General features: G+C 34.5%; 3 protein-coding genes across 9 annotated transcripts; 2 read left to right on the top strand and 1 right to left on the bottom strand.

Moving 5' to 3' along the window:
• The first annotated feature begins 3687 nt into the window (after window positions 1–3687).
• Window positions 3688–11448, top strand: LOC145945796 (hydroxypyruvate reductase). 2 transcript variants are annotated; one of them, XM_083054955.1, is made up of 7 exons: window positions 3688–3844; window positions 4795–4935; window positions 8068–8219; window positions 8647–8999; window positions 9292–9510; window positions 9703–10134; window positions 10750–11448. In XM_083054955.1, the coding sequence occupies exons 2-7, from the start codon at window positions 4801–4803 to the stop codon at window positions 10992–10994; spliced, it is 1536 nt and encodes a 511-aa protein (XP_082911081.1). In that variant the 5' UTR covers window positions 3688–3844; window positions 4795–4800; the 3' UTR covers window positions 10995–11448. The 2 variants fall into 2 exon arrangements, with proteins under 2 accessions (XP_082911081.1, XP_082911082.1); XM_083054956.1 differs by having other exon boundaries at window positions 3712–3848.
• Window positions 11449–11791: 343 nt separating this feature from the next.
• On the bottom strand, window positions 11792–14482 carry LOC145945798 (cln5-like protein 1). Its single transcript, XM_083054958.1, has 5 exons — window positions 14231–14482; window positions 13663–13771; window positions 12715–12921; window positions 12432–12638; window positions 11792–12337 (listed from the first exon to the last, which is right to left on the bottom strand). The coding sequence occupies exons 1-5, from the start codon at window positions 14383–14385 to the stop codon at window positions 12281–12283; spliced, it is 735 nt and encodes a 244-aa protein (XP_082911084.1). The 5' UTR covers window positions 14386–14482; the 3' UTR covers window positions 11792–12280.
• Window positions 14483–14833: 351 nt separating this feature from the next.
• On the top strand, window positions 14834–26699 carry LOC145946209 (uncharacterized). 6 transcript variants are annotated; one of them, XR_014427023.1, is made up of 9 exons: window positions 14834–15039; window positions 19237–19617; window positions 20416–20499; window positions 21702–23022; window positions 24601–24696; window positions 24780–25132; window positions 25225–25550; window positions 25730–26250; window positions 26524–26699. XR_014427023.1 is itself a non-coding variant. In XM_083055736.1 (8 exons), the coding sequence occupies exons 2-8, from the start codon at window positions 19334–19336 to the stop codon at window positions 26044–26046; spliced, it is 2781 nt and encodes a 926-aa protein (XP_082911862.1). In that variant the 5' UTR covers window positions 14834–15039; window positions 19276–19333; the 3' UTR covers window positions 26047–26699. The 6 variants fall into 6 exon arrangements, 5 of the variants coding, with proteins under 5 accessions (XP_082911862.1, XP_082911865.1, XP_082911861.1 ...); XM_083055736.1 differs by having other exon boundaries at window positions 19276–19617; window positions 25730–26699; XM_083055739.1 differs by having other exon boundaries at window positions 21702–22467; window positions 25730–26699.
• The last annotated feature ends 15 nt before the right edge of the window (window positions 26700–26714 follow it).

Here is a 26714-nt window from a genome sequence, read left to right as displayed (position 1 = left end):
GTGATATCGGCCCTTCCGATACAAATAATGAGACTCTCTCTGTCCCCCTCGAATCATGTGAGTGTTTTATCTCATCGCATGTTTCTTTCCTTTTACTCTCTGCCGTCACCTCGGTGGGGTCTCGAGTTCACATTCGTATAACCAGTTAATTCCGGCTTCTTTTCTCCCCTCCATTCAGCTCTGACTCTTATCATGGACAAGACTACCCTCATTTAACAAGATGTTTGTGTATTTTTTGTTGGTCGCGGCTAAACACTGACAATTTTCATCGCAGTTAGACAACGCGTGAAGCGAATTCGATTTGCAACTTTGCATGATATGTAATATCTAATCATGTATGATGTATATGTATATAGTATACTTATTTTTATCTCTACAATTTGAATTTTCAAATATCGAAAAATGTCTACAAGATATCCTGCAACGATATCGCAGCAATTAATTATAAAAACGTAAGCAATCGCATATAAACAAAACTTTTTAGAAATCTATAAACGATCGATCTTCTTTTCATCGTTTTACGCATCAAAATAGATAAGATAAGATTATCGAGAAATGAATACTTCGTAAAATATTTAATATATTTCATGTTAATATTCAGCATTACCGAATAAAATATAAATGTCTTGTAAGATATTTGTAAGATATCTAATGATTTTAATATTTATATATAGAATTAACATTTAACTATATTTTAATTATATATTGATTATAACGATCAACATTAAAATATTGATAAATATTTGTATTTATTATTAAGAATATGTATATTTCACATTCCAGATATTTTCCATACAATTTGAATATGATTCGATATTTTACAATGACATTAATAATATATAGTTTTCCAAAATGTGCAGCGATAACATCAATCGTCCATGAGAGATTCTCAGAGTTAAGATGATGCTTGGAAAGTAAGCTAATATGTTTTATAAGGTGGAAAACTTAATAACTATATCAGTCTTCTGCCATGATCGTTGAGAGAGAAGGAAGCAGGATTCCTGAACAGGATGAGAAACATCTCCCTTGAGGAACGTCCGGAAATTGCGAGTGATCGAGGTAAGATATCGCAAATACGATCGACTCGTAGCAAGAAGTGCGGCAAAACATTTTGCGACGACACTTCTTAGCCGAGTATAGTACTTTTAAGAAAAAAATTAAAAAGGATTAGATATATGTATATACACATAATCACTATTTTATATAAAAAAAATCCTAAAAAAAATAACTATGTAAAAGATTTTAAGTTGTGATTAGACGTAAACTATCTATATTCGCTGATTCGTTTAACCTAATTAGTTTCTGGCTATATTTTCTTATCTAGAAAAAATTCTTTTTTTAATCATTACAAAATAAAATTATCTATGTAATTAGTAGCTAGTCATTTAAAATCATCGTTGAAGCAGTTACTGCAGTAAATTTAAAATAATCAGTTTTTATATATTTTTCCCAGACATTTTTTTTTATTTGCAAATTACTTCTTCAATCATTCTCTCTTTCGTTCTCTCGCTCTCACATTCTATGAATAAATACGTATATATGTATAAAATACTAAGAAAACCATGAAATCTTTTGGATTTCTCGAAAGAGTTTGAGAATCACTGCTTAAATATGTAGAATAATAATATCGCAAAACGCATCTACCGCTTGTGCAAAGTTGTCTATTATTCCGATATATCGCTTCTTTGAGAATGCGAATAAAACTAAAATAACTGGCGAATCGAGATGCAAGCCGTCAATTTATTGTAAATATAATCGTTCAAAATTAGATTGATCGTCGTTCGATCCAGTTAAAACAGGCCGATTGCCTCTTTAATACATATGCGCGGTCGGATAACGACCCATATTTTTAGAGAAATCGCAAATTGCTATTACATTCGAGAAATTGGGTGGAAAAGTGCGTAAATAAATATTTTCGAGTCGAATCACGCACGACTTATTGTCATATCGTGAAGACAAACCGCTCTCCGACAAAGTTATTTTCCACGCTGATAAGATAATTCGGTCCGCTGGGGGTACCAGAGGAAGAGTCAGATGATTTCTTGCCACTTGGTGACGCTCGTTTATTATCGTCGTTCGCAGTGACGTTGTGTCTTTATATTTTGATTGCGCTACGCACGAAAACAATACGTATGAGAGCTCGCAAAAAATTGGTTTTTCTATTTTAATGAGGCGCGTATTAGTTGTTAAATCTAAAGAATCTGTTGTATATTTAAAAAAAAGGAAACATTTTTTTAATTATAATTCAGACGTTCAGCTTGCATGTAGAATGTTGCTCATTTCAATCCTTATGTCACTTATTAAAGTGCCATATTTTGAGATTTAATATATTATACATGCCACAAAAGCGGGGGGTCCGCACTTTCATCGTGTGGCAATCACGTTATCAGTCGTCGAAGAGAGCGCAAGAATCGAGTTGTTTGCACGAGAAGAAAAAGAGAGAAAGAGAGTGAAAAGAGACAGAAAAAGCACGTGATGATTGCACCAAGCAATTGCAGAATCACGAGATATCTCGCTGTAATATGATTATTTATTGCTGAATCGGACCCCCAACAGCAATTGCATCATTTTCGCATTGCACGCTTCGATGATCCTCGACACATGACTTTTACGCGATGATGATTTTATTTTTTAAATTTATGCGAGTCTATATGTGTATATAATTAAGTTATAATTCTATCAATGACTGATAAAATTTATGATAACGAAAAGGAAGTGGATGAAAAGGACATGCATGAATAATTTTGAAAGTTTCTAATTTTTATTACACTGAAAGTAATATTCGATTGATTAAATATAATATTGTGATGATTTGTTAATAACATATATTAATCAATAATATATGAATAATGTTAACAAAAATTTTAACAAATTTCTTAGTTACAGTTTACATATAATATAAAATGTATCTCACAAGTTCAAGTAAATTATATATAAATTAAATTAATAGTCATACCCCGAATCGAGAGAGATATAAAATTAAGTAGACATAAAATTATATTTTTCATTTCTTATTATATATGTATATAAGAAATGAAATCTTTTAATGTATATATTTATATTATATTTATATCAATTGCACATGCATAATAATGCGTAGTTAATTGCTATTAAATTATCAGTTTTATAATATAATATATAACCTAATAAAGCAACATTAGCAGAAATAAAATTAAAGTTGCTAATGCTGCGATTATCGGCGCTAGCATATCATTAATTTACATAGAAAGAGGAAAATCAGTAAAAATTATGCACGAGATGTACATTTTTGTATTATACATATATATATATATATTTGTGTGTATATTATATGTGAATATATGTATATATAAAATATGCTTTATACAGAGTAGAGTGAATCATATATATAATTTGATTATCTCGAATGTCATCAAAATGTAATTTTTCTACTGTTTTATTTCAGTTTATCAAAGTTATCTTACTGATAATTATTAAAAACGAAAAGTTCATGGGTAAATGCGAGGTTAATAGAGGAAATTACGCGAACATTATAATAATTATCTAGACGCATTCGTCCTGAAAATGCCTACTCAAGCAAGACATTCGTGACACCGAATGTGTACATTGAGCAATTTTTGCCGGCGAGCGGACGAGAGCCGGGAGGAGAGACAACCGAGGCTGTCTATCAACAATTTACTCGCACACTTATCTGTCACAGAGTGGGGACTCCTCTATAAGAAGATAAATCACAGTAGAACGAGTCAGTTTACGGTTAGACTACCGCGTATACCAGTCACGAGTTTATATTCTTCCGCGTCTCATTTTTCGAAAAGTACGATTTGTCGCGAATTTTCCACGCAAAATCAGATACGCTACGAGAGAGGTAGGTAGGTCCTCAGGTTTCAATTCAAATCGTCGATTATTCTATCTCGTATATGCGCGTTCCGCACCAAGGCGAAACCGCTTTTAGCTTGGAAAACTGTTTTAAAATCTGACACTTGTTGCTCTATCCTCGGTTAATTTAATAATTTTAGCATATTTTCCACATATTTTATCGCGAATGCGCGCACAACATTGCACAGCACATTGTGCAACGTTGAATTTTCAGAGGATGCGAAAGATCTCATAATGGCAGTGTGATGTATTTGTAAAACAATAACATGTAATAGAAAAATATAGTTTAAAACTGCCCTTTGAATGTCTTTATCAGACTCTACTGTCAAGTGCGATTTTATTTTAAGATATTATTATATTAAGAAAACCAAAAAGAACACTTTTAAATACATTCCGAATCTTTCGTGATCTTTTCGACCTACCGTCTAACAATAAGAAGCATCTGAGAAGCATGATGAGACAATAAAATCTTTGAGAATGACTAAATAATTTTCAGTGTTACACGCGCATACGTATACATATTGATATGCAAATTAAAACTTATTAATAGAAAACTTGAATAGAATGCATTGGTTGGAAGAAAAAAATTTCTATAGTCACGTTTTGATTAAGCTAAAAAGTACGTCACTTATATAATTCTTACTGATTAACAATAATGTTCTCTGCTTACTACAACAAATATATATCAGCTTTGATAATCGCTACATTAGCAATTTTACGTTATTTCTGTCAATGTTCTTTATTTATTAAGCTCTATATTCTATATTATATTACGAAATTATATATCGATTATTTTATAGCGATCAATTATGCGACTTGATCGCGCTCTATTACATTTTCACAAGTCATGCCGTTTTATTATTGTATCTAACATCTCTAGTTATAAGTCGCTAAATATGATTAAACGTAAAGACTATTCAAGGACTTTTTTTGTTCAAGGATAACATGTCTGTCAACTTCAGGAATGTCTTGATAAGCGATCCCGTGGACGCATCGTGTGGCGCTCTATTGTCCGAACACGGTATTCCGGTTACCACGAAACATAAGCTATCGAAGGATCAACTAATCAATGAGCTTCAGGTAGGCAGATTAATGTGGCAAAAATTTAGAAAATAGCAAATCCATTCTGTGCCATGCTGCTTTAGTAAAGCAAATAAAAGTTAAATATGAAGAAACGCCATAAATTTTTTTGTACGACAATATCAAAGATAGATTGTAAAAAAAGGCGATTTCTATTTTTTCTCTTTCTGACCTTTATATATATATAAAAGCCATTTAATAATAAAAATTTTAAAACTTATAATGATAAAATAATAATAATATAGCCCTTGAAAGGTTATACACAAAATTTACAGCTGTAAATATAATTTATTATATTTTTCATTGCACATCAACACTTTGAAAAAAAGACAAATCTTTCAAAAACTGTAAAGCTTGTTATTATAGAGTTGCAGTTATCATAAAGTATAATTTTATTTTAAGATTACATTATAGATAGTGACATTTTAATTATGAAGATTGTAATTTTTCTCTCTTTGAAGATAAGACTATCAATGATTACAATTACAAATTGCTATCGACGCACGACCTATCAAATTAGAAATACTACATGTCAGATGAGAAAATCAAATTCACGTGTAAGAAATAAACTCAAATTATAATAATGGACTACTGTTAACAAACCGCGCAGAAAAAATATAGTCACATATAAAATTATAAAGAATAAGAGCTCTATATGAGCATAAAAATATTTTTTAAATGTGAATTGTCTTTTTAAGTCCTTCTCTTTCTCTTATTATTCGACTGCGGATATCTAAATATACCTATATATTTTTTTTATGGAAAACGCGAAAAAATTTTTTTCGATGGAAAAATTTTTTATATATAAATCTAATTAAAAAATGTTTAATCACATAGATAAGCTGTTTCTTTTGTTTAACTCACTAAACCGATTTTACCAGTTAAATACTTTTTATTCCATATGCGTTACGTAAAGATCTCAATAAGCCAATTCAGCTTACATAGAGCGAGAGAAAGAGAGAGAGAGAGAGAGAGAGAGAGATTTTTATTTGTTTTAAACAAAATTCTATCTCTCTGTGTCCTCATCCGACAAAATCGGTTTAGTGCATCAAACGAAAAAAAAGCTTTCCTAACTAACAGCTTTTACTACAAACAAATATATAAAATAAAATTAACGAAATATATATTTCACTACTTTATTTTAAATAATTATGTAGAAATTAAATATGCCATATGTATTGGAATTATGACATTTTAATTACGCAAATAATAATATATTTATTTGTTTGTTAGTACACTCACATCTCAAATATATACGAAAAAATAACACAATTTTAATTTTATCAAATGTTTTGTAAAAAAAACCTTAACTTAAAACGGAAGAAAATTTCAAAATGAATCCTTTTGTTTGCATATTTTTATTATTATAAGCTGTACAACAGTAAGTTAAACAATGAAGTAAAATCAATTCGAAGAATTCAATCACAATTATAATTTCGTATGTTGGCATAATAATGTAAAAAAGCAATGAATTCATACGTATGTGATACAATAAAAAATTGTTATAACTTTATACATATAAACAGTTTGTGCTTTTTAAAATGTAATATATTTTCTCTGAAATTATATAAATTATTACGGATAGTCTATTTGAAGTAAAATTAATCACACGTGAAATATTTACACGTGCCTCTAAATCGGACATATCTTTAGACGCCAGTGTTCCAATCTATCTTAAGGCGAGATAAAATGCAACGTTATAAAGTAATATGTACGCAGGGACTGCATGTCGGACGCGCGTCTTGCTCTCTTTTCCTCTCCACTCCTTTTTTTCCATCTCTATCGTTCCTCCGATTTCTCTCCGTTTATTCTTTCTCGTCTTAATTGCTCACATTCGAGTCGGCGATCCGGTTAAATCCAGTTAAGTCGGCCGGCACGAATACCGGATACCGGTTAGCTCTGCAACGGGTCGTTGTACCACCACCGGTTTGTGCCGCATGTCCGCACACATAGGCGTCCATACAAGGAGATTTGTTCTATCCTCTTGTCTCCATTCGCATTTCTCAATAAATTTATTCGCTTTAGTCGCGCACCTTCCGCTCTTGACTAGAGAAAACTTGAAAAATTTCATTGAAATAAAAATCAATCGAATATTATCATATTATCGTACTCGCAGTCGCGATAATTTTGAATCAAAGAAAGTAGAAATTTTAAGAGCTTTTTTCATATAATTGCAATAAATGTAGGTAAATAAAAAAAATTGAGATAAAAGTGGATTTTAAAAAGAAAAGAAACAGGAAAGAAACTATTTTCTAGATCTAATTTCATTTATTATACGAGTTTGTATAATTAAAGAGAGAAGAAGATAATTTTCTAAATATAGATAATTTAAAATTTATAGAAATTTTATTCATAAAAATGTCTAAATTTTTAATTATCGAATGACATTAAAGTCAGCGAAACTTTTCTTATCGCTTTCTTTTATTCCTATAAATTCGAAATCGCCGAATAAAATTTTTCCGCAAAAAGAAAAACATTAAACTTGAAATAAATATAAAAATTAAGGAAAAGATTATGCCTCCATCTGTTAATTAGCCCATTATATAAACTAATATATTTACAGTTATATATTTGTGTTACAAATATTAGTTGGTAGATAAAATATTTTTTAAACACATCGTATATGTTATTTCGACTTTGTATATTCCATTTCATATAATTCACGAGTTTATTACAATGTATATCGCAATTCGAGAAGAAAATAATTGCGATAGGCGCCCATGTAACTCGTTATCTCTTATGTGGATAATTATAATGAAACCTAAATTGATTAGGCGTCGGATATCATTTTTCTCGGCTTGCGTAAATTCAATAACCAGTTTGTACGCTACAATGGTCTTTCTATAAGCAATAAGAATAAAATAAATTGAATTATATACATATAAGTAATCATAAATAAGTTATATAAAAATATATTTTAAAAAGCATTAATTTAATTTCTTTTTGCAACTCAAAAACATATGTGTTTTATAGAATACAACTTTTTAATTTTACTAAATATAATTGTGTATACATATATATTTATGTATATGTATATATATTTTATATTTTTTACACTTTTACTACATTTGAGAGAAATAAAAATATATTTACATATTATATATATATATATTTTTCCCTTCTGTCAAACAGACTCACGATGCCCTTATCGTTCGATCTGAGACCAAAGTTACGGCGGATGTGTTTGCCGCTTGTCCAAATCTTCGCGTTATCGGACGAGCTGGTACTGGTGTCGACAACATAGATCTTCAAGCTGCCACAAGGAAAGGAGTAGTTGTATTAAAGTATGTACATGATCTCATACTTTTCTATCTTGTTTACAATATAAACAGAAAAAATAAAGATGAACAGAGTAAATTCTGAATTATGAAGCAATATTTTAAAGGACGCTTCTTCTAAACTTTTTTTTAAACATAAAATAATTTCCGAAATGATAGGATCGCTAGAACTCTTTGTTAAATAGTAACATATATTTTCTTTATCATATCTATTATCATATCAGTTACTTGATCAATATATTTAAACTAATTTTATTATATTTAATCAGGAATATACATTCAATTATGTATTCCTTAAATCTTACGTAATACGAAAGATATGTAGAGCAAATGATTAAAGAAGATTAAAATATAATAATTAATATGATTGTATCTATAAATGGCAGCTGCATTAGTCAGTGCGTAATTACATTATTTGTTTTAACAATTGCAGCACCCCGGGCGGCAACAGTATCAGCGCTTGTGAGCTAACATGCGCTCTGATATCCTCGCTTGCGCGTAATGTCGCACAGGCCGCGCAATCGCTGAAGGAGGGCCGATGGGACCGGAAACTCTATTCCGGATACGAGTTATCCGGCAAGACTCTCGCAATCCTCGGAATGGGTCGCATAGGTCGCGAGGTAGCCTTTAGAATGCAAAGCTTCGGGATGAACATTGTCGCGTTCGATCCAATTGTGAAGCCCGAGGTCGCCGCTGAGCTTGGTATTAGACTGCTCGAATTGGAAGAGATATGGCCCGTGGCTGATTACATTACAGTTCACACACCGCTTATACCTGAAACGAGAAGTAAGAATTATATGATGCGAAATTATTAGTTTACAAAAGGCTTAACGAAAATGGAAAATAAAATTATACAAATATCTCGAATTTTTATTAATCAACATAAATAATATTTAATATCTGTTTTAAAAGATCCGAGATAAGTAATTTTATTCAATAGAACTTAAAATAGAACTTAATCCAAAAGCGCATAAGTAACAAATCTTTTACGTCAATTTAATAACATGGAAAATTATTAACAATTAGTAATTAACAGTATTAATACAGTATTAATTAATCTGTCGCTTTTATATAATAGATTTGATCAACGCGACAAGCTTGGCGAAATGCAAGAAAGGCGTATACATTATTAATGTCGCACGTGGTGGCATCGTTGATGAAGAGGCTCTCTTGAATTCATTAAAGATCGGCCACTGCGGCGGAGCAGCTTTGGATGTCTTCGTGGAGGAGCCACCGAAGAATCCAATTACCTTGGAACTCATTAAACATCCCAAAGTCATTCCAACACCACATCTTGGTATTTTACATATTTCACTTATGTCGTACGAATCAACTCGTTTAAGCTGTCAATATTCCATGTCTATTTAATTTTTCTTTATATTCCGTTGTTTTAATAATGATGAAATTTGATAAAATAAATTGAAATATTTTTCGTTTTTCCATATGTTTGTTATTTCGATTCTAGAAATAATAAGAATAATTATTTTAGGTGCCAGTACGGCCGAGGCTCAACAACGAGTCGCGGTGGAAATTGCCCAACAATTCCTGGGTCTGTCCGGCAAATCAACGGAATATGCCGTCACCGGTATCGTAAACGCTCCGGTCTTATCTGCCGCCATGACGAACGAGAATGAACCTTGGATAGAATTGTCAAAGAAATTGGGTCAATTGACCGGTCGCTTCCTCAAGGGCAAAGTAAACATGACCATTCACAGCCAGACTGTTGGGAGTGGTATGCAAGACAAACAATTTATACACACAGCCGTTCTGGTCGGTATATTGACCGGTCAAACGAAAAATGGCCTAAATTTAATTAACGCGCCTATTCTGGCGCAAGATATCGGCATGGGGTTGCAAAAGAGCCACGTCGAGGATGATAACAAAGCAGTTATCGTGAAAGTTGGGGAGCATATCATCAAAGGTAATATTATCAAAAGAAATTTCAAAAGATTTCACATATAGGAACGAAACATTTTCAGAATTTTGACAGAAATTGAATTGATAATCGATAGGTTTCTCCATTTTGGCTCTTCTCCAAAGAATTTTAAAATTCTTGATATATTTTAAACAATTAAATTTTAAAAAGTGTGAGAATATTTGAAAATATATAGAAAACTTTGCATTTTTATTATATATAATTAGTAATAATTTTTTCATTTTAATCAAAATTGATTTGTCAAAAATATCTCTCGATTCAGCTCTTTTAAAGCATTCTTAAAAATTGGTAAAAATGTCAGATTTACAAAAGAATTTTACTCATAGGAACTTGAAAAATTTCCACCTGAGAATTAAAAAAATATACATCGTCAGAATTTTTTTGTTTTTATTACTTCGCGAATGTTAAAAATAAATTTCTGGCAAGTTCCAGAATTCCAGTGGAAATTTTTCAAGTTTTCATGGATTACAAATTTCACTCATTGCATGTTATGTGTATTATGATATTAATAAGATTAAAATTGTAAAAGTATGCATATTAAATTATATCCACAGCTAAATATTACATTACTGATGTTATTGTTTGTCATATTACATACAGGAACTGTGCGTGACAATCAACCGCTGCTGCTCGCTCTGGATGACGCTGTCTTCGCGAATGGCATCGCATTCGGAGATTATATTTGCTTATATCATGCAAATAGAGTGCAAGATCTCGCCAGGATCGTAAATGTCTTCTCGTCAAAGAGCATCAACATCCACAACTTGAATGCCAACGGCAGCTGGATGATCATTCAAACCGATCGGGAGATCTCGATACAAGTAGACCAGATTGAAAGCTTTTGAACTGCCAGCTTCACAAAGAAATATGTATACAATAAGCGATCCTTGAGAAGAGAGGAATGTTGAAAACTAGTATTGTCCGATTCCTATAAGTGCGTGGAAAGTTCTTATGCAATTCTAGAAAAATATGCAGTCTTTTTTAATTATATAAAAATCGTGGAATCATTTATATATATTATCTTATCTGATCACAAAACAGATGATTAGGAAAAGTTAAAAAAAGAGAAGTAAGAAACAATATTGATAATATACACATACGATAATTTTTGTCGCGAAAAAGATTATAAAATAGACGAAATATTTTCATTAACGCACAGCGCAACGTATTAAATAAAAGCGCACTTTTATACACATGCATAGAAATGTAAAAAAGAGTATAGAATACGTATCTGTATAAATATTTATATATATTTTTTAATAGGGAATTTTTATTAATAAAACATCACATTATATCAAATCACCACTTCTGTTCTATGTATTATTAGCGCTAGAAGGGTCTGCAATATAAATTAATAGTCTGTAGTATAAAGGTGATAATAACTTATTCACTAATATTTACTCTATTTATAAAAAATATATTTGTAGATTAAAAAAGAAAGCCTTTCGAAAACTAGTATATTCATAAAAATGGCTGATTCTTCTTTATCGGGACCCTTCCACAATGTCTGAATATATAATATTATAAACTAATACATTTATAATATTATATATAATACTAAAACTAATCATTTATATTAGTTTACATGGTTTACAAACGCGCTTTTACTATTATTTTTCTCATTTATATATATATTCTTTGAAACATATTCAAAAAGATCGAAAAATTCTTTATGTGTAATCATATTTTCTTGCAACTAAATGTTCATTGTACAGTTTGCAATAGTTATATGAACTAATTTTGCATCAAATTAAATTAAAATATCTAAGGATTTAAATAACACATTGGCACGTAATACAACAATAGCTTATAATATCACATTATTGGATGTATATATACACTTTTAACATATTTTATTTTAGTATATTTTTATGCTATGACAGAGATACGTGTAAATAAAACTAAAAAAATATTAATAATAATTGAGTGCAGGCAATTCTTCAAATTAATGTACAAAGTAAAGTGTCGAACTATTATACAGATGAACAATTAAAAAAATATACAAAAACATAATAATGTGAAATATAGTTAAAAATATTTCGAGTACAAATATGCTACTTCTAATATACTGAATTACAAAACCGCACACACCTAACAAATATTAAACAGGACTTGTTTTGCAAAAATAATCTTATATTCTTTCGTAACTATCCCCTCGACAACAATTAAAGGTGAAGACAATGCCATCCTGTAGAAAAAATTGCAAAAGGATAATCTTCTTGATTAAAGAATAATAATGATAATAATAATTGTTACCTTATGAGGAACATGATGTCACTTACTCTGACTAGCGAAGGAAGCTTGGTCCAAAAATCATGATTTGGCAACATTTCCCAGCCTGTCGCTCCCCTCAATATTCTCAATGTTATCATACCACCAATGAAGTATATTCCAGCGACAGTAAAGAAAAGGACAAGTAATACTGAACCAGTGGATAATCCTTTGTGTGATTCCATTTTACATCCATATGGCGATATCAGCATAAAATGCTATAAACATTAAATGTTATTTGCAAATATATTTTTTTATCATTCAACAGTATTTTATCGCTATTTTTATGCTTACATATTCATTCGAGAGGGAAGGAATCGTAGAATCTATTTTGAAAATTGTTTTGCTATCGGTGAAGCATACAATATTTATCACTGTTGTAATGTTACGATGATGCATTTTAAATATTGGAAATTTATTTCCACTCGATAATTTCATTTGTGTTTCCTCTATCGTTCCAAGACTTTGTGTCTTATTTCTATGCTTATCAAACATGCATACCTAGAACAATATAATACTTTACACTTTCTATTTCAATCCACTTTTCTATCAAAAACTAATTAATTATGTTTTAATCAGTAAACTTGGATAAAATTTGTAAACCAAGATTTAGATTAGCATCATTAATGCTTTTACTGTTCATTAGGGTCATTCAGCAAAAGAAGCAAAAAATATGTGAACTTGTGTTATACATTGACACGTAATTAATTTTTTTGTATGTATACATATATTGATATAAAATAAATATCAACAACTTTTTCTTATTATTTTGTATTAATATTTATGCATATGTTTTGGCAAAATGTATGTACTTTATATTGATAATTGATCGAGATAAATAATAAATTTATTTCAATGTATAATGTTAGCAAAAAGAATTCACATGATTTCTGATGTCATTATTTAATAAAGACTACTACTGCTGTAATTTAGTAAGAAGTTAATAGCCTTAATTACAGAAAAATTAATTATTGCAATCAATAAAAACATTAATGCACGCGATAAAATAATAAATATATTAAAATCTAAAGTCATAATATAGACAAAAGTCAAAATTTAAATTTTATTTAGAAATAAAAGATTAATATATATTTTTTAACTGAAAATTGCAAGAGTATTTTATAATATAGGAGTACAATAGAGAGAGAGAGAGAGAGAGTTATAGCAAATAGTTGCAACAAATTATATACATATATATATTATAAAATTTAATTAATTATGATTGAATTTTTGGAATCTTACCGATACTTTAGTTCCATTGGCACATAGAGTATTGTTTTCTGTCTCTATTTTAACATTGGTGCATGGGTGAAAGTATACTGTAAAATTATTTTGAGTGTCTTGGAATGGCCTGAAAATATATTGATCGATTAATTAATATTTCATAATATATCATATGTACCTTGAAAAACAAAACGAAATAAATAAAAAATTATTAATGTTGAGAGTATATTTAATGCAAGTTCATAAATAAACTTTGTTAAATTATATTTTATGGATTTATAATATTCAATAAAAGTTTCTCCATACTGTGTAATTCTCAAAAAATACTGTATTAACAATATGTGCATTATATTATGATATGGCTATGTATATAAATTTTATATCAGTTTATACATTATTCTGTACGTATAAAACATTTTATACAAAATAATTGATATTCTTAAAAAAATTAGTACAGTATTTATCAGTTTTATTCGAAAAAAACATACGAAGAGAAACGAACATTTTATCGTATTTATAAACAGAGAATTCAGAGAAATATAGAGGTGAAAAACAAATAGAGGTTAATTGCTAGAAATATACCAACATTTCGTCAGCGAGGCCGGTCAAATTGTAATAGTGGCCGTCCGGTAGCGTACAGATACAAGGAGCCAGTTGCGTGCATTCCGACGATGTAGTGTCGCAAAATAATGTTAGAATTAAGAACGCAAACACAATAAACGTCGCATTACGACTATACATCTTTACCGCACCTTCTCTGTTTTGTCACGTCCGCTCCATACTGCTCCGCGCGATAAAAGTAATGCGAATTTCCAACTACGACGACATTTTCGTCCTTGACAAAACAAACTCTCTCATTGGTTGTCTACGTCCATACGTCCATATCATATGAAACAGAATGTTTTTTTTCAGAATATATCGGTCGCACAGATATATCAATTGGCTATAGAAGAGAATTTCCATTATTTCAAAAATTTCTTGTAATAACAGTCATTCATCAAAACATATCCTTGGGTTTACAAATAATAGAGATACGCAACGATATCTTTATCACGATGTTTTCAAACGACGAGGATTTTCGCGGGCGCCGCGGCGCCCCGCGGTGGCCGCGCGAAACGTTAGTTCCGGCCGTTTCCGCCGCGCCGCGGCGCTGTGCGCGTTCGGCGCATTTTCTTCTGCGCTAGCGCAGAAGGCGGTTATCGTCGCCGTCGCCGCCGTCGCCGCCGTCGTCGCTGTCGCGCCGCAAAGGATGCGATGACTGTCAACGCGGAAATCGGTAACCTTGTATCGCCATATTGTTTGCGCGCACGTTGTCGGTGTACTGTACCAGTGCTGATAATATCGCGATACGGCGAGTGTCGTCGGGTGGACTAAAGGAGAAAGTGTTGACGAAAGGTAAATAACGACGAGTATCACGGCGAGCCGACCGAATAAGAACGGCGTCGCATTTAGGAGGAGACGCGTTATTACGTGCGCGCACACACGCGCGAGCGTACAAGTACGCGCGATAGAAACGCGTTAAAAGCCAATTTAAAAGGCGAATCGATCGCGTTTCTCTCTTTTCTCTCCCTCTCTCTCCCTCTCTCCCTTTCTCTATAGTTAGCCGCGAGTTACGCCGATTACCCTATAATTACTGGCTAACTTCTCGCCGTCCCGATATACCGTTGCGCCCGTCGGAATTCGGATCATACGTTCCCGGTGACGTCACCGTCGGGATGGCCCGATGAGCTAGTTTCGCGTCCCGCGAATCTCTTGTATTCTTTGCCCGATACTTTTTTCCCCCTCCCCCCTCCGAAGAAATCGTTAACATGAGCGAAACGAGGGAAGTGATTGCCAAGTGTCACGGTCACGGGTGGTGAGTTTCGATAATCGACAGAGGGACGAGAGGGACGAGAGGGACAGAGAGACAGGCCAGTCTTTCGCGAGTCTTTTTCCGTATATATTATTCGACCGCGCGTGCCTATTCCTGGTACTTCATCGTTGTGTTTCTCGTCGCCGTGAGTATTTCCATCGACCTTTTTTTCTTCCCCCACCTTCCCCTTTCTCTCCTTTATCCACCCACCCTCTCTCTTTCTCTTCTTACTGGTTGACTTTTGCCGCATAAACGTCTCGCGTTTTGGCAGGACGTCATTTACGACAAGACGATTCTTACGATGTATTTTTTCTAACTCATGATTTGACCACATTTCTGTCACAACAAGAATGAGAGAAACGAGAGCGACGCGGTTTTACCATCGTAAACTTGGTTTGTATCTCTAAAGATGGTTAGGGTTAGGTTATTCTCTCACAGCCGTCGATGTGTTCTATAAAAAATTTCGTGCAACTCCTTTCGCGAATGCCGTTCAAAACGAAAGGAATCAATGTATCGATGCATATTATATATATTATATATATAACAGATGCACACATAAATCGAAACAAATCCGCTTTCGTTTAGTTGCAATTTATTATCGTTAGCGATGTTGATTCGTCGAATTTAAAAAAATTGTTTAAATCAGTTAGAGAGTATACATTCCTGAAATGTGTCGTATGCGGAAAAAAAGTTGAAAAATTTAAATAATTACGAAAATCTTTAAATTGCAACTAAACCAATGCAATGCGCCGTGAATTAAAATCCAGTTTGTTTTATTAGAATTTATATGTCGGAGCACAAGATCCGCGATCATGAATACCTTGCTTTTCATCGTGATATTCATTTTTCACGATGATCCCTTTAATGCATCTCGAGGCATCTGATTTACTCCGAGATGAGAACGAACGATTTCTCTCGTTACGGAGCAAAAGTATTGTATGACTCTAATCTTTTGAAATATAATATAATATATATATTTTTTCGAACTTATAATTGGCCAATTTAACCGACGAATTTTTGATTATTTCCAAGAGATTGCGCACGAAAAGATATTTAAAAAAAAAGATAAAGATATAGATTTGAAAATATTGATGCAAACCGTCAGGCGTGTCGACTTAAATTATGACTTATATCTTAGTTGGATTTTTGTAGCAATTTTTGTGATTTTAATCGACCTGATTTTGAGATGCCGATGCATCGGTTACACGTGTTCCGTAAAGAAATAAATAAAGAGAAAGACAGAGAGAGAAAAATATATTCTCTCTCTTTCGAATAATTCTCTTCTCTTTTACGGAAACATTGAATCTTGAACGATAATCCATGTGTGTCGACACGATAATCTTTTAATTAATTCGTCTCTTTACTTGACATTTGTGTGCACTTGAGATGATCCTTGAAGAAGCGTGACGTACACTAATTACGAATGCTACTCGTGCTACTTTTTTTTAACCTTACGGTTAAATGCCGGTTAAATAAACGAACGCGGCCGGAGACTAAATTGCTGGTCAAATTAATTAACGATGACACGCCGAGCAAAGGAACCCGCGCGTTTTATCAAGTTGTGTCATAATTCACGTGTTACATTTTTTTGGTATAAATTAATCGAATCGTAATCTGTCTCTAGAGACGCACAGAATTCGCTTTCGCGCAATCACTACTTATTAATTAATATGTTAATTAATGCTGTCGTATTATATTACGTTAAAAATGAGATAAAGATAATTTAAACACACAGGAAAAAAACGCATTTATCTGATTAATTTAATATTAATAAGAGATGCGTTATATGAACGTGAATCGTCGCGTGTTGCTTGTCAGGAACATTATTATCTCGATTCTATTATCGCAAGTAGCTCAAAGGATCTTGGAAAGTGTTTACATCGTGATCGAAAAATATAAATAAACCTTTGCTCGTTTACTTCTCCGTTAAAATGCGATACGTTATTAAATAGACATTGAAAAATACACGTAAGTCAAATACGTTGTCTCAAAAGACGGTTTCGAAATTGAATAAAACTATAGAATCTAATTAATATCGCATCATATATATATGTAACAGAAGCGCCAGCGCGTATTCTAACGCGTCAATATACATATGTATATCGTAACATTAATTACATCATTTTTATTCGATTATCCCTTATACGGTTATGTAATGATATTATCGATTTGTTGGAAACACACTTGTATACCATCGAGTGTGCAGCAAAGTAATTTGCCGCAAGAGTTACGTTCGCGTAACAAGAGTATACTGTATATACATTAGACATATATTATTATACATAGTCTATTCTCTAGATTTACATAAACATAAATCTGTCGTTTCTTCCGCAACGAGTTGGATTCGCTTGTATTCCGACTTGATTGATTTTTACACGATTGTCGAGTGCTCGATGTGTAAATTTCATTCGTCACGCATCATTCGATATACCGAATAATGGTATTATATTTTTGTTGCACAATTTATTGAAAAATCGCACCTATACATATATGATTGTTGAAACCGTAAAAATTTTTATTTAATCTCTTTCGTCGTGTGTATTAACCGAGATATTTCTGTAACACACTTTCGTGTGATATCAAAAAGTCAACAAGATATCTAGAAGATATCGCAAATGAGATTATTCTCTTGTATTTTATTCTACCATGTAAATTATATTTTACATATCTCTCGCAAATCTCGTTTACGCAATTTATCAAGAATATTTTTGACTTTTTCACGGGTTTTATTGAGTGCAAAATCCGTGCCACTTGAGCAAAGTGAGAGAGTTTACGCGCCCGCGTCATATAGCTTTGTAACAAAATCCGAAACGACACGGTTTATATTGGATTCCGGCCTTCTACTACGCATCGGATTCTGGTGGAAAGTGGGACGGCTGCCAAATCACTCCGGGAAAAATTCTCAGCGTCAAATCCGCGATCTATCGACGCCGTCGACCGCTTTTCCATTTTCTTCCAACATTTCCTCACCGTTACGACCATTATTTATAGATTATTTATAGACGGCAAATGTAACGAGAATAATACTGCTCTATTGTTATCTGTTATCTCTTTGCAATTTTTTTTTCTTTTTACACTCGAGAAATATAACTCGTGATTCGTAATCACTCAAATCAATATTATTATTCAACGATCATTTAGATGGACCATTCTTTACAGTAGCGATCTTGGACGTTTTGTACAAATAAGGTAAAACGAGATTACTCGAACAGGAGATCGAATCGCGTAAAGTTCGAATTAAGTTTATCGTATTGCGCCAAGATAATAAACCAATAAACCTTCTCGTTAAACGTCTATAAAATGATATAATATATAATTATATAATAATATATATAATTTATAATATACATATGTATTATATAATTATATAATATACAATTAGATTTATATGTATAATAATATATTAAATATATTATGACGAAGGCCTGGTGAAGTCTGATGGTAACTGGTTAAAATTGTTACAGATATTAATGCACATGTATATATATATACATATTTATACAATATAAATTTCTGACACACGTACGCTTTGAGCAATTTTATCAAATTTACTTTGAATCAAAGCGTTTTCAAGACGGGAGACATTACATGCGTGTGTAACGTTATCGGTTCTCTCGGAGCATTGAAATCCCTGAAACGCTGTGTGTGTGTGTGTGTGTGTGTGTGTGTGTGTGCGTGTTTAAAAATGACAATAGAGTCGTGATATTTTGTTAATAAAATATTACCCCTTTATTTTTTAGAGTTCGCGTGAGAATAGTGTGCAGTAAAATGAATTTCAGGCACTCGACGGAGCAGTTCGAGGAGAAGATCGGCGAGTCGTGGCACGCAGACCTTGCAATGTCGTATCATCGCGGCGGACAGACGGGCGCCGTAGCGGTGTCGTACAGCACGAGTCCAATGCCGCATTCGCCCAACCGGAGATACTCGAGCGGCGCCGGGAGCAGTAGCACCACCACATCCGGTATCGGGAGCACGACATCCAAGTTCAACACCTACCGCTCCGCCGGCTCCTCCTCGATCCTCGACCGACCCACCACCAGCTTCTACACGCCGTCCTCGGCGAGCCTGCACTCCAGCTACATCACCTCGGAGTACAGACGGTCCTATTGCGCGCCGGGAAGGTTAGTGTTAGTACCTACCTGGGTTAGGTACTAGGCTCTTCAGCAACGTGTATGTTTGTATTTCCTTACTGGAAAACACACCCGATATCTCGAATACGCCAATCCTGTACGGGAAGCTATAGCGATATTATCGGCGGGCTCGCGACGATAAACTTTCATGTGTGTTAGGAGAAAATTTTCTCTCATAATATCCCGTTAAATCTTTTTGTAAAATAATACACCGTACAATTTTTATAAAATTCGAATAGATAAAACTAAATATTTCAATGTTAATTTCAAGTGAAATCCTATATAATTCATGTTTTTTTCTTTTCATGGGCAAACTCTTATGTACTCTTGGTGCTAAATTGGGAAAAATACATTTCATTTAGTCACGCAGATGTAGAATATTGATCGCACAAGTTAAAAACGTAGAGAAAGTAGACTCGGTTCGATGGATGAAGATTCTCCGCCAAGTCGAGGACCTTGCAATTACGCTAAACGATGCTTTTCCTTTTTATCTCACTCTACATGAAATTCCGCGATTAAAGTCTTTAACAGAGTATGCAGGAAATGAAAAATTGTCGCAATTGTCCTCGACCAATGTGAATCTATAGTTGAATTAAAAGTAATATACATATATGTACTGTGTCAAAATATGTTATGTAGCAGAAATGTACGATATCTATATATTGTACTATATTGGCAAAAGTATCGCTAAAACCAATATAGCGAGTCAGCGTGTTGCAATAACAGGTCCCGCGAAATGTTAAATTAGAATGTGAAAAAATGTGTTGACATAATTGATCGGCTCTGCAGCTTCTATTCCTCGGCTTCTATCGGCACGAGCATCCGCAGGAAGTATTCGTCGGAGTACAATCGGTCCAACTGCTCACCCGCAAGGTGAGCAATCTCCGAAATAGGCTTTAAAGAGATTGACGAAACACGAAACATTTTTCTCACGATGCAGATGAAATTGACATGTCTATTTAACAACCAATACTAATAATACTAACCAATGTCCAAGTCGCTCGTATCTTTATGATTTAAAAGAAAGAGAGAGATAAATAATTTTTCAAAAAATCTATATGATAAATTTAATATCTTTTAATTATATGTAATTATCTTTTAACAATACGTAATTATATTTTTTAATGGAGCGGTAGATATATAATTATCAATGCCTAAAGTACAAGTTTCGTACAAGTCTAGTCACTTGCTTTTATTCGCGTTACTATAATTCAATTACCGAAGACGGTGCGATATATTCCAGTTCGTATACGTGATCTAGGTAACCGACATTAATACGATAGTAAAGGTCTAGATCAACCGTAAATGGGTCGCACGCGCTAAGTTCGCTACCTATTATTCCGAATCGGGTAACTTTATTCCCTTTACGAAACAAAATGCATCCGCTATAAAGCATCATTCACGGCTTTTATCGTGGAAGCGCGTACTCGTATTTATCGATTTTAAATAAGCACACGTGCTATGGAATGTGTAATTGTGGTCCTTGACCTTACAAGATTGTATGCACTGTTTGTGTGTGTGTTTGCTTTTTAAAAGATACTGATTTTTCCGGGCTGTGACGATTGGGTTACTCTCTGACGATGACATTTTATTTTAGATTCGCGGATAACACAGTTTCTCGAGAGATATATTTAAATACCTAATATATCAATCGCAAAAAAAGAAACAGACGACAAAGTGGAGTAGTTCCGCTTGGCGGCGGAAATGTTCATATCTCGAGCGCGCGCGTGTTAAGCCCCTCGCACAATGCCAGGCAACAGGCAATAGGAACAGGAAATAGAAAATATCCACCAATAACAGTAGGGAATAATATCTATTCCCTGCTCTTATTGGTGGATATTTTCTATCTCCTGTTCCTATTGCCTGTTGCCTGGCATTGTGCGAGGGGCTTTAGTCTCTCCGGCGAAGAATACGTTTATACTCGCGCGCATTGCATAACGCAATTGCGGAGAGCGTAGGAGAGCAGCCCTTGGCCGCAGGCCCAGTCCGACGAGAAACATATCGCATGACCGCAATATTCTTATACATATATTTTCTTATATATTTTCTTATATACATCTTGGATGAATTTGCAGGTCAGTCTCGTCGTCGTCGTACGGCGAAGCGGGTGGCGGCGCTGCGACAACCACCGTTAACGGCACCAACAGCGGCAGATACGTCTCCTCAACGTCAACCGCCTCCAGCAACTCATCGTCCTCGAGAGAACGCGGCAGCAACGTCGATGCGGCGGCCGATATTATCAGCAGGTACTCGCCAGCCAGTTACGTACCCAATATTCAACGTCAGCAACAAGGAAGTAGCGGCAGCGCGCATCACTGGAGGCACCGTTCGACGTCGTCGTCTCTGAACGAGTTGTTTGGCGGCGACGAGCGCGAAGTAGAGCGCAGAGATCTACGTCCAGAGTCTTCGCTCTCTTCGTCGTCCTCTTCCTCGTCCGCTGCCGCCACCGGCGCGGTCGGTCTATGGTCGAAATCCAACAAGAGAAGACCGATACCTACAAACAGCGCCACGTCTCTTGCCGAGGTAACAGTCTTATCGAGGATCATCGACGATGATTACGACGATCACATTACGCGTAAATTAAACGACGACGACGACGACGACGACGACGACGACGACGACGATACCAAAGACATTAACGACGATCAGCATAATAACAACGGCAACATCAGTGACAACGGGCAAGACAGCAACGACGAGGATATCGCGTGCGGATACGGCGTTAACAACAACGACAACGACGACAACGACGAGGACGAGGACAACGACGACGATAACAACGACGACGATAATCTCAACAATCACCACTTTCATCAACAGCGTCGCCACCGATCCGACGAGGTCTCGCCCGCTAAGCATAATCTTCTCTCTCCCGCCACCGCCGCCGCCGCCGCCGCCGCCGCCGCTGCTGTTGCTGCTGGTGGTAGTGGTAGTGGTAGTGGTTTGATTAGTGATGTTAGTAGCCTTGACCTGTTAACTAACCACGCGACTAATACTCGTAATGAACTGCTGATCAATAACAACGCTCAGAACAAGGTGACAGGAGGCAAGGAAGAAGAAGGCGAGGTCGCGACGAGCAACAAGGTAACGCGCGGTGCCGACAATGTTTCGTCGATCGTCACGTTTCTGCAAAATAATTGCATCAACGACCGAGACATTTCCGAAGATGGCGAGGAAGAAAGGAACGATAGCTCGGACGGTTTCGGCGGAACGCCGCCGATAGACAGCGTAGCCGGTAGACCATCCGTTACGCATGGCGACGATCCATCGGTTCCTTCGACATCGAGGAGAACGGATCAGTCTGGTCTTTTCTCCAATACTGGCCACTTGACATCGTCACCGACAAATCCATCCACGGCGCATCAGAGTATTTATCGCGGTGTCAACGAGCAATACGTGAGTGCGTTTGTAAACGATACGTTTCGGCCTGGCGCAGCATAAATTATATTACACACACACACACTATATATATATATATATTATATATATATATATATATATATATATATATATATATTTGATGTTAATAATATATATTTTTATACGTTTTCATAATCTTTTTATATTAAATTTCCGCGATTTCCATCGGATTTAAATATTTCGACACATGTAAAAAGAGGAGAATTACGCCGCTCTCTACACACACGCGATTCATTTACTTCCCGCCCATCTCTATTACGAAATCTCTTTGCCCTCTCGCCGTCTTTCCAACTAGTCTCTTCGAAGTTAGTCGCGGCTGGCCGCTTCGTTTTATTAATAGCTTAGAGCTCTTTCTCTCTTCTTCTCGAGCTCTTTGAGAAATAGAGGCACGAATCCGTACTACACAGTATTTCGCGATAATCTACGATAGACTTCTCTTTCCAAAGTTTGCACGCTTCTTTACACAAAAATTCTTCCGTGCAGAATATATTAGTACAATAATCGCGATCGCAAAAGAAAATGAAAAAAGTGAAACGATCGTCATCACGTTTCTAGCTCATATACTGTTTATAACTGTTCCTATCAATGAAGTTTACGCAAATTGTCCATTGCATTTAAAATAATAAATAGAATCGACATTCCAAGTTTCCATTGTGATCAAATAACAAAGCGTTTGTGAAAAATGTAATAATCTTCATTCCGCGAAAATGATGTAAGATACGATCAAAGTAGCGTTTATAATTAACATACGTTGACAAGCGTGACGGAAATGAGTCATCTTTAGTTTGTTTCGGACACACGTGCGATTCTTTGCTTGCAACTCGAAGAAAAAAAAACATTTTGATCGTATAATTGTGAGTTTCTTCGAAATACTATTATATTATTTCGAAATTGCACGCTCAATCATATAAACTGGCTCATATCCAAGCGATAGGATGGGCTTTGTGGTGTCTGTGGACAGCGATAAGCCTCGTGTCCGTTTATGCCTTCTTCCTCGGCATCGTGACACCTTTGATATCCTACAAACGTATTTCGACGAGAATTAATTCGATACACGTCGATAATTCGGCGATAATTCCGCCCCGCTCCATTTCTCATACTGTTCAATCTTCTTCGTTTGTTTCACATTCACAGGTGAGTACACTCGAGGGATTGCAAACGTTTTTCTACAAACTGAATTGATCGCTTTTATTTGTTAATTTTTTTTTATCCTTTGTATAAATTAAAGACACATTTTATGACATTTTTCTATCCTATATTATGTATTTTAATAAACATGGCAATATCCATATGTCTAACAAGATGTTATAAATCTAATTCGTGCGTTTATGTTTGTGTAACGTGAGTTTGTTTGTTATATCCTGCTTAAGCCTCCTCTTATCAAATAATATTTCACTGATCAGAACCAATGTGAAGGTTTAGACAAAAAAAAAATGACAATCTTTTTCTCCAGACGACGATATTTACAACGATATATAAACTATACACTCTTTAATTAACAATTATCGTAAAGTAATTTATTCGTGTGAATAATAATGATTTAATAATTTCCAGGAAGGAAATCCGACTAATAGATCAGCACGTAATCGTCTGCAAGCTTCACGCGATGAACGATGTGGTCTAAACGGCTTACGGAATATTGGAAATACAGTGAGTATATCTTTCAAGAAATATATATGGTTTCTCTCCAACTAGATCGTTACATATATTTTTCATGCACCCAATTGTTTTAGTGTTTCATGAACAGCGTGATCCAGTGCTTAAGCAATACGAGACCTCTGCTGGAGTATTTGCTGAACGAACAATATCTGGCCGACATAAATACTACTACGTCCAGCATGAAAGGCGCTCTGATCAAAGCGTTCAGCCAAGTGATCCACGAATTGTGGGAGGTGGGCGGTGATCACGTCGTGAACACGACCGCGCTCAAGTCTCAGATACAGAGATTCGCGCCACGTTTCATGGGCTACAGTCAACAGGACGCCCAAGAGTTTCTCAGATATTTGTTGGAGGGTTTGCATGAAGATGTCAACCGAGTCACCACAAAGCTACCACCTATACATGGAGATATACCTGATAGTTATACGTAAGTGTAGACATTTAAGCGCATTTGTCAAGTATGCTTGATTTAAAACGAAACACATTATTATTATTATTATTTTGTATTATTATATATAGGGATATGCAAAAAGCGGTAGAGAGTTGGAAACGTTATCTTCGCAGCGAAGATAGTACGATAGTCGATGTTTTTGTCGGGCAATTACGTTCATCGTTACATTGCACCTCTTGCGATCATGTATCGGTCACGCTGGATCCGTTTTGGGATTTAAGTTTACCGATACCAGGCAGGAGCGGAACAGTAAAGCTGAGTCAATGCTTGGAGCACTTTACTCGAGAGGAGGTGTTGGACGGCGACGAAAAGCCAACCTGTTCCAAATGTCAAATGAGAAGAAAGTGTACCAAGAGCTTCAGCATACAGAAATTTCCAAAAATTTTGGTAATTCGTATCCTTTTTTGAAATCGAAGCAACGTATTGTTCAAGCAATGTATTATAATTGATATAATTAATGCTTTTTTAAACAAAAGAGAAAAATGCGATCCATAGTTTTATTATCATCAGTATAGATGGACGGTTAGGTAGGTAAAAAAAAAAATATATTTTTCTTAATATTCTATCCATCAGATTTGAAACGTTTCTCTCCAATGGAACGTTTCCGCGGCAAGCTGAACGTGATGGTGGACTTTCCGTTGACGGGTTTAGATCTCAGTGCCTTTGCCGCCCCGAGAGTTCCGGGCTGTACATACAATCTGTACGGGGTCGCGAATCACTCGGGTACGACGTACTCTGGTCATTATACCGCGTACTGTAAGCATCCGTACTCGGGAGAATGGCACGAGTATAACGACAGCCGAGTGTCCGTTGTGTCTGCACGATCAGTCGTTTCCAGTGAAGCCTATGTACTGTTTTACGAACAACAGCCTCATAGTTCTCATTTGTAACCTTACGCCATGATTAGAGAGTAAACACAACCATCTTGCCTCTCTCGATACCTCAACTCAGCCTAGTAAAAACTCTGTCTTCTGACATATTGAAAAGCGACTAAACACTGAAACGGAGGGCTCCATACCTCCTGGATAGCAAAGTTCATTGTGACCTTGTTGGCGATAATCGTATCTCTTCCTGGAATATGTTTCTGGATCTGGGTAACGTACAATGTCCCTTTATAACAAGATTACGCAATATAATTAATGATTATGATAATTATATATACTTGATATATATATATATATATATATATATATATATATATATATGCCTTGACATGGGAAATTATTTCCGCATATCAAGTTTAATCTCTATGAAATTATTTATTCCTTTTTTTATGTAAAAAAAATGTGTTTTACGAGATAATTTACATTGCAATCATATTTGTGAAATAGAATGATATATTTTTATTTATTTATTACTTTAATTAGATGCAAAACTATAAAATACTCAATTTGGAAGAGAATAAAGAGGTATGACGATGAAAGTCGCCAAAAATTGTACACACATCACATAGTGCTTCAGATGTCTAGTTACTTTTGAATAGACAATATATATTATATATATAAAATACATCTCCCACTCTTCATTAAACACATTGTGGCGACATACGGCTATTTAC

The sequence above is a fragment of the Prenolepis imparis genome, unplaced genomic scaffold (genome assembly GCF_030444845.1).
Source record: "Prenolepis imparis isolate NDT839.2.m4 unplaced genomic scaffold, iyPreImpa1.0 SCAF_15, whole genome shotgun sequence".
Classification (NCBI taxonomy): domain Eukaryota; kingdom Metazoa; phylum Arthropoda; class Insecta; order Hymenoptera; family Formicidae; genus Prenolepis; species Prenolepis imparis.
Note: the sequence above shows the minus strand (reverse complement) of the source record. Positions and strands in the feature narration are given on the sequence as shown.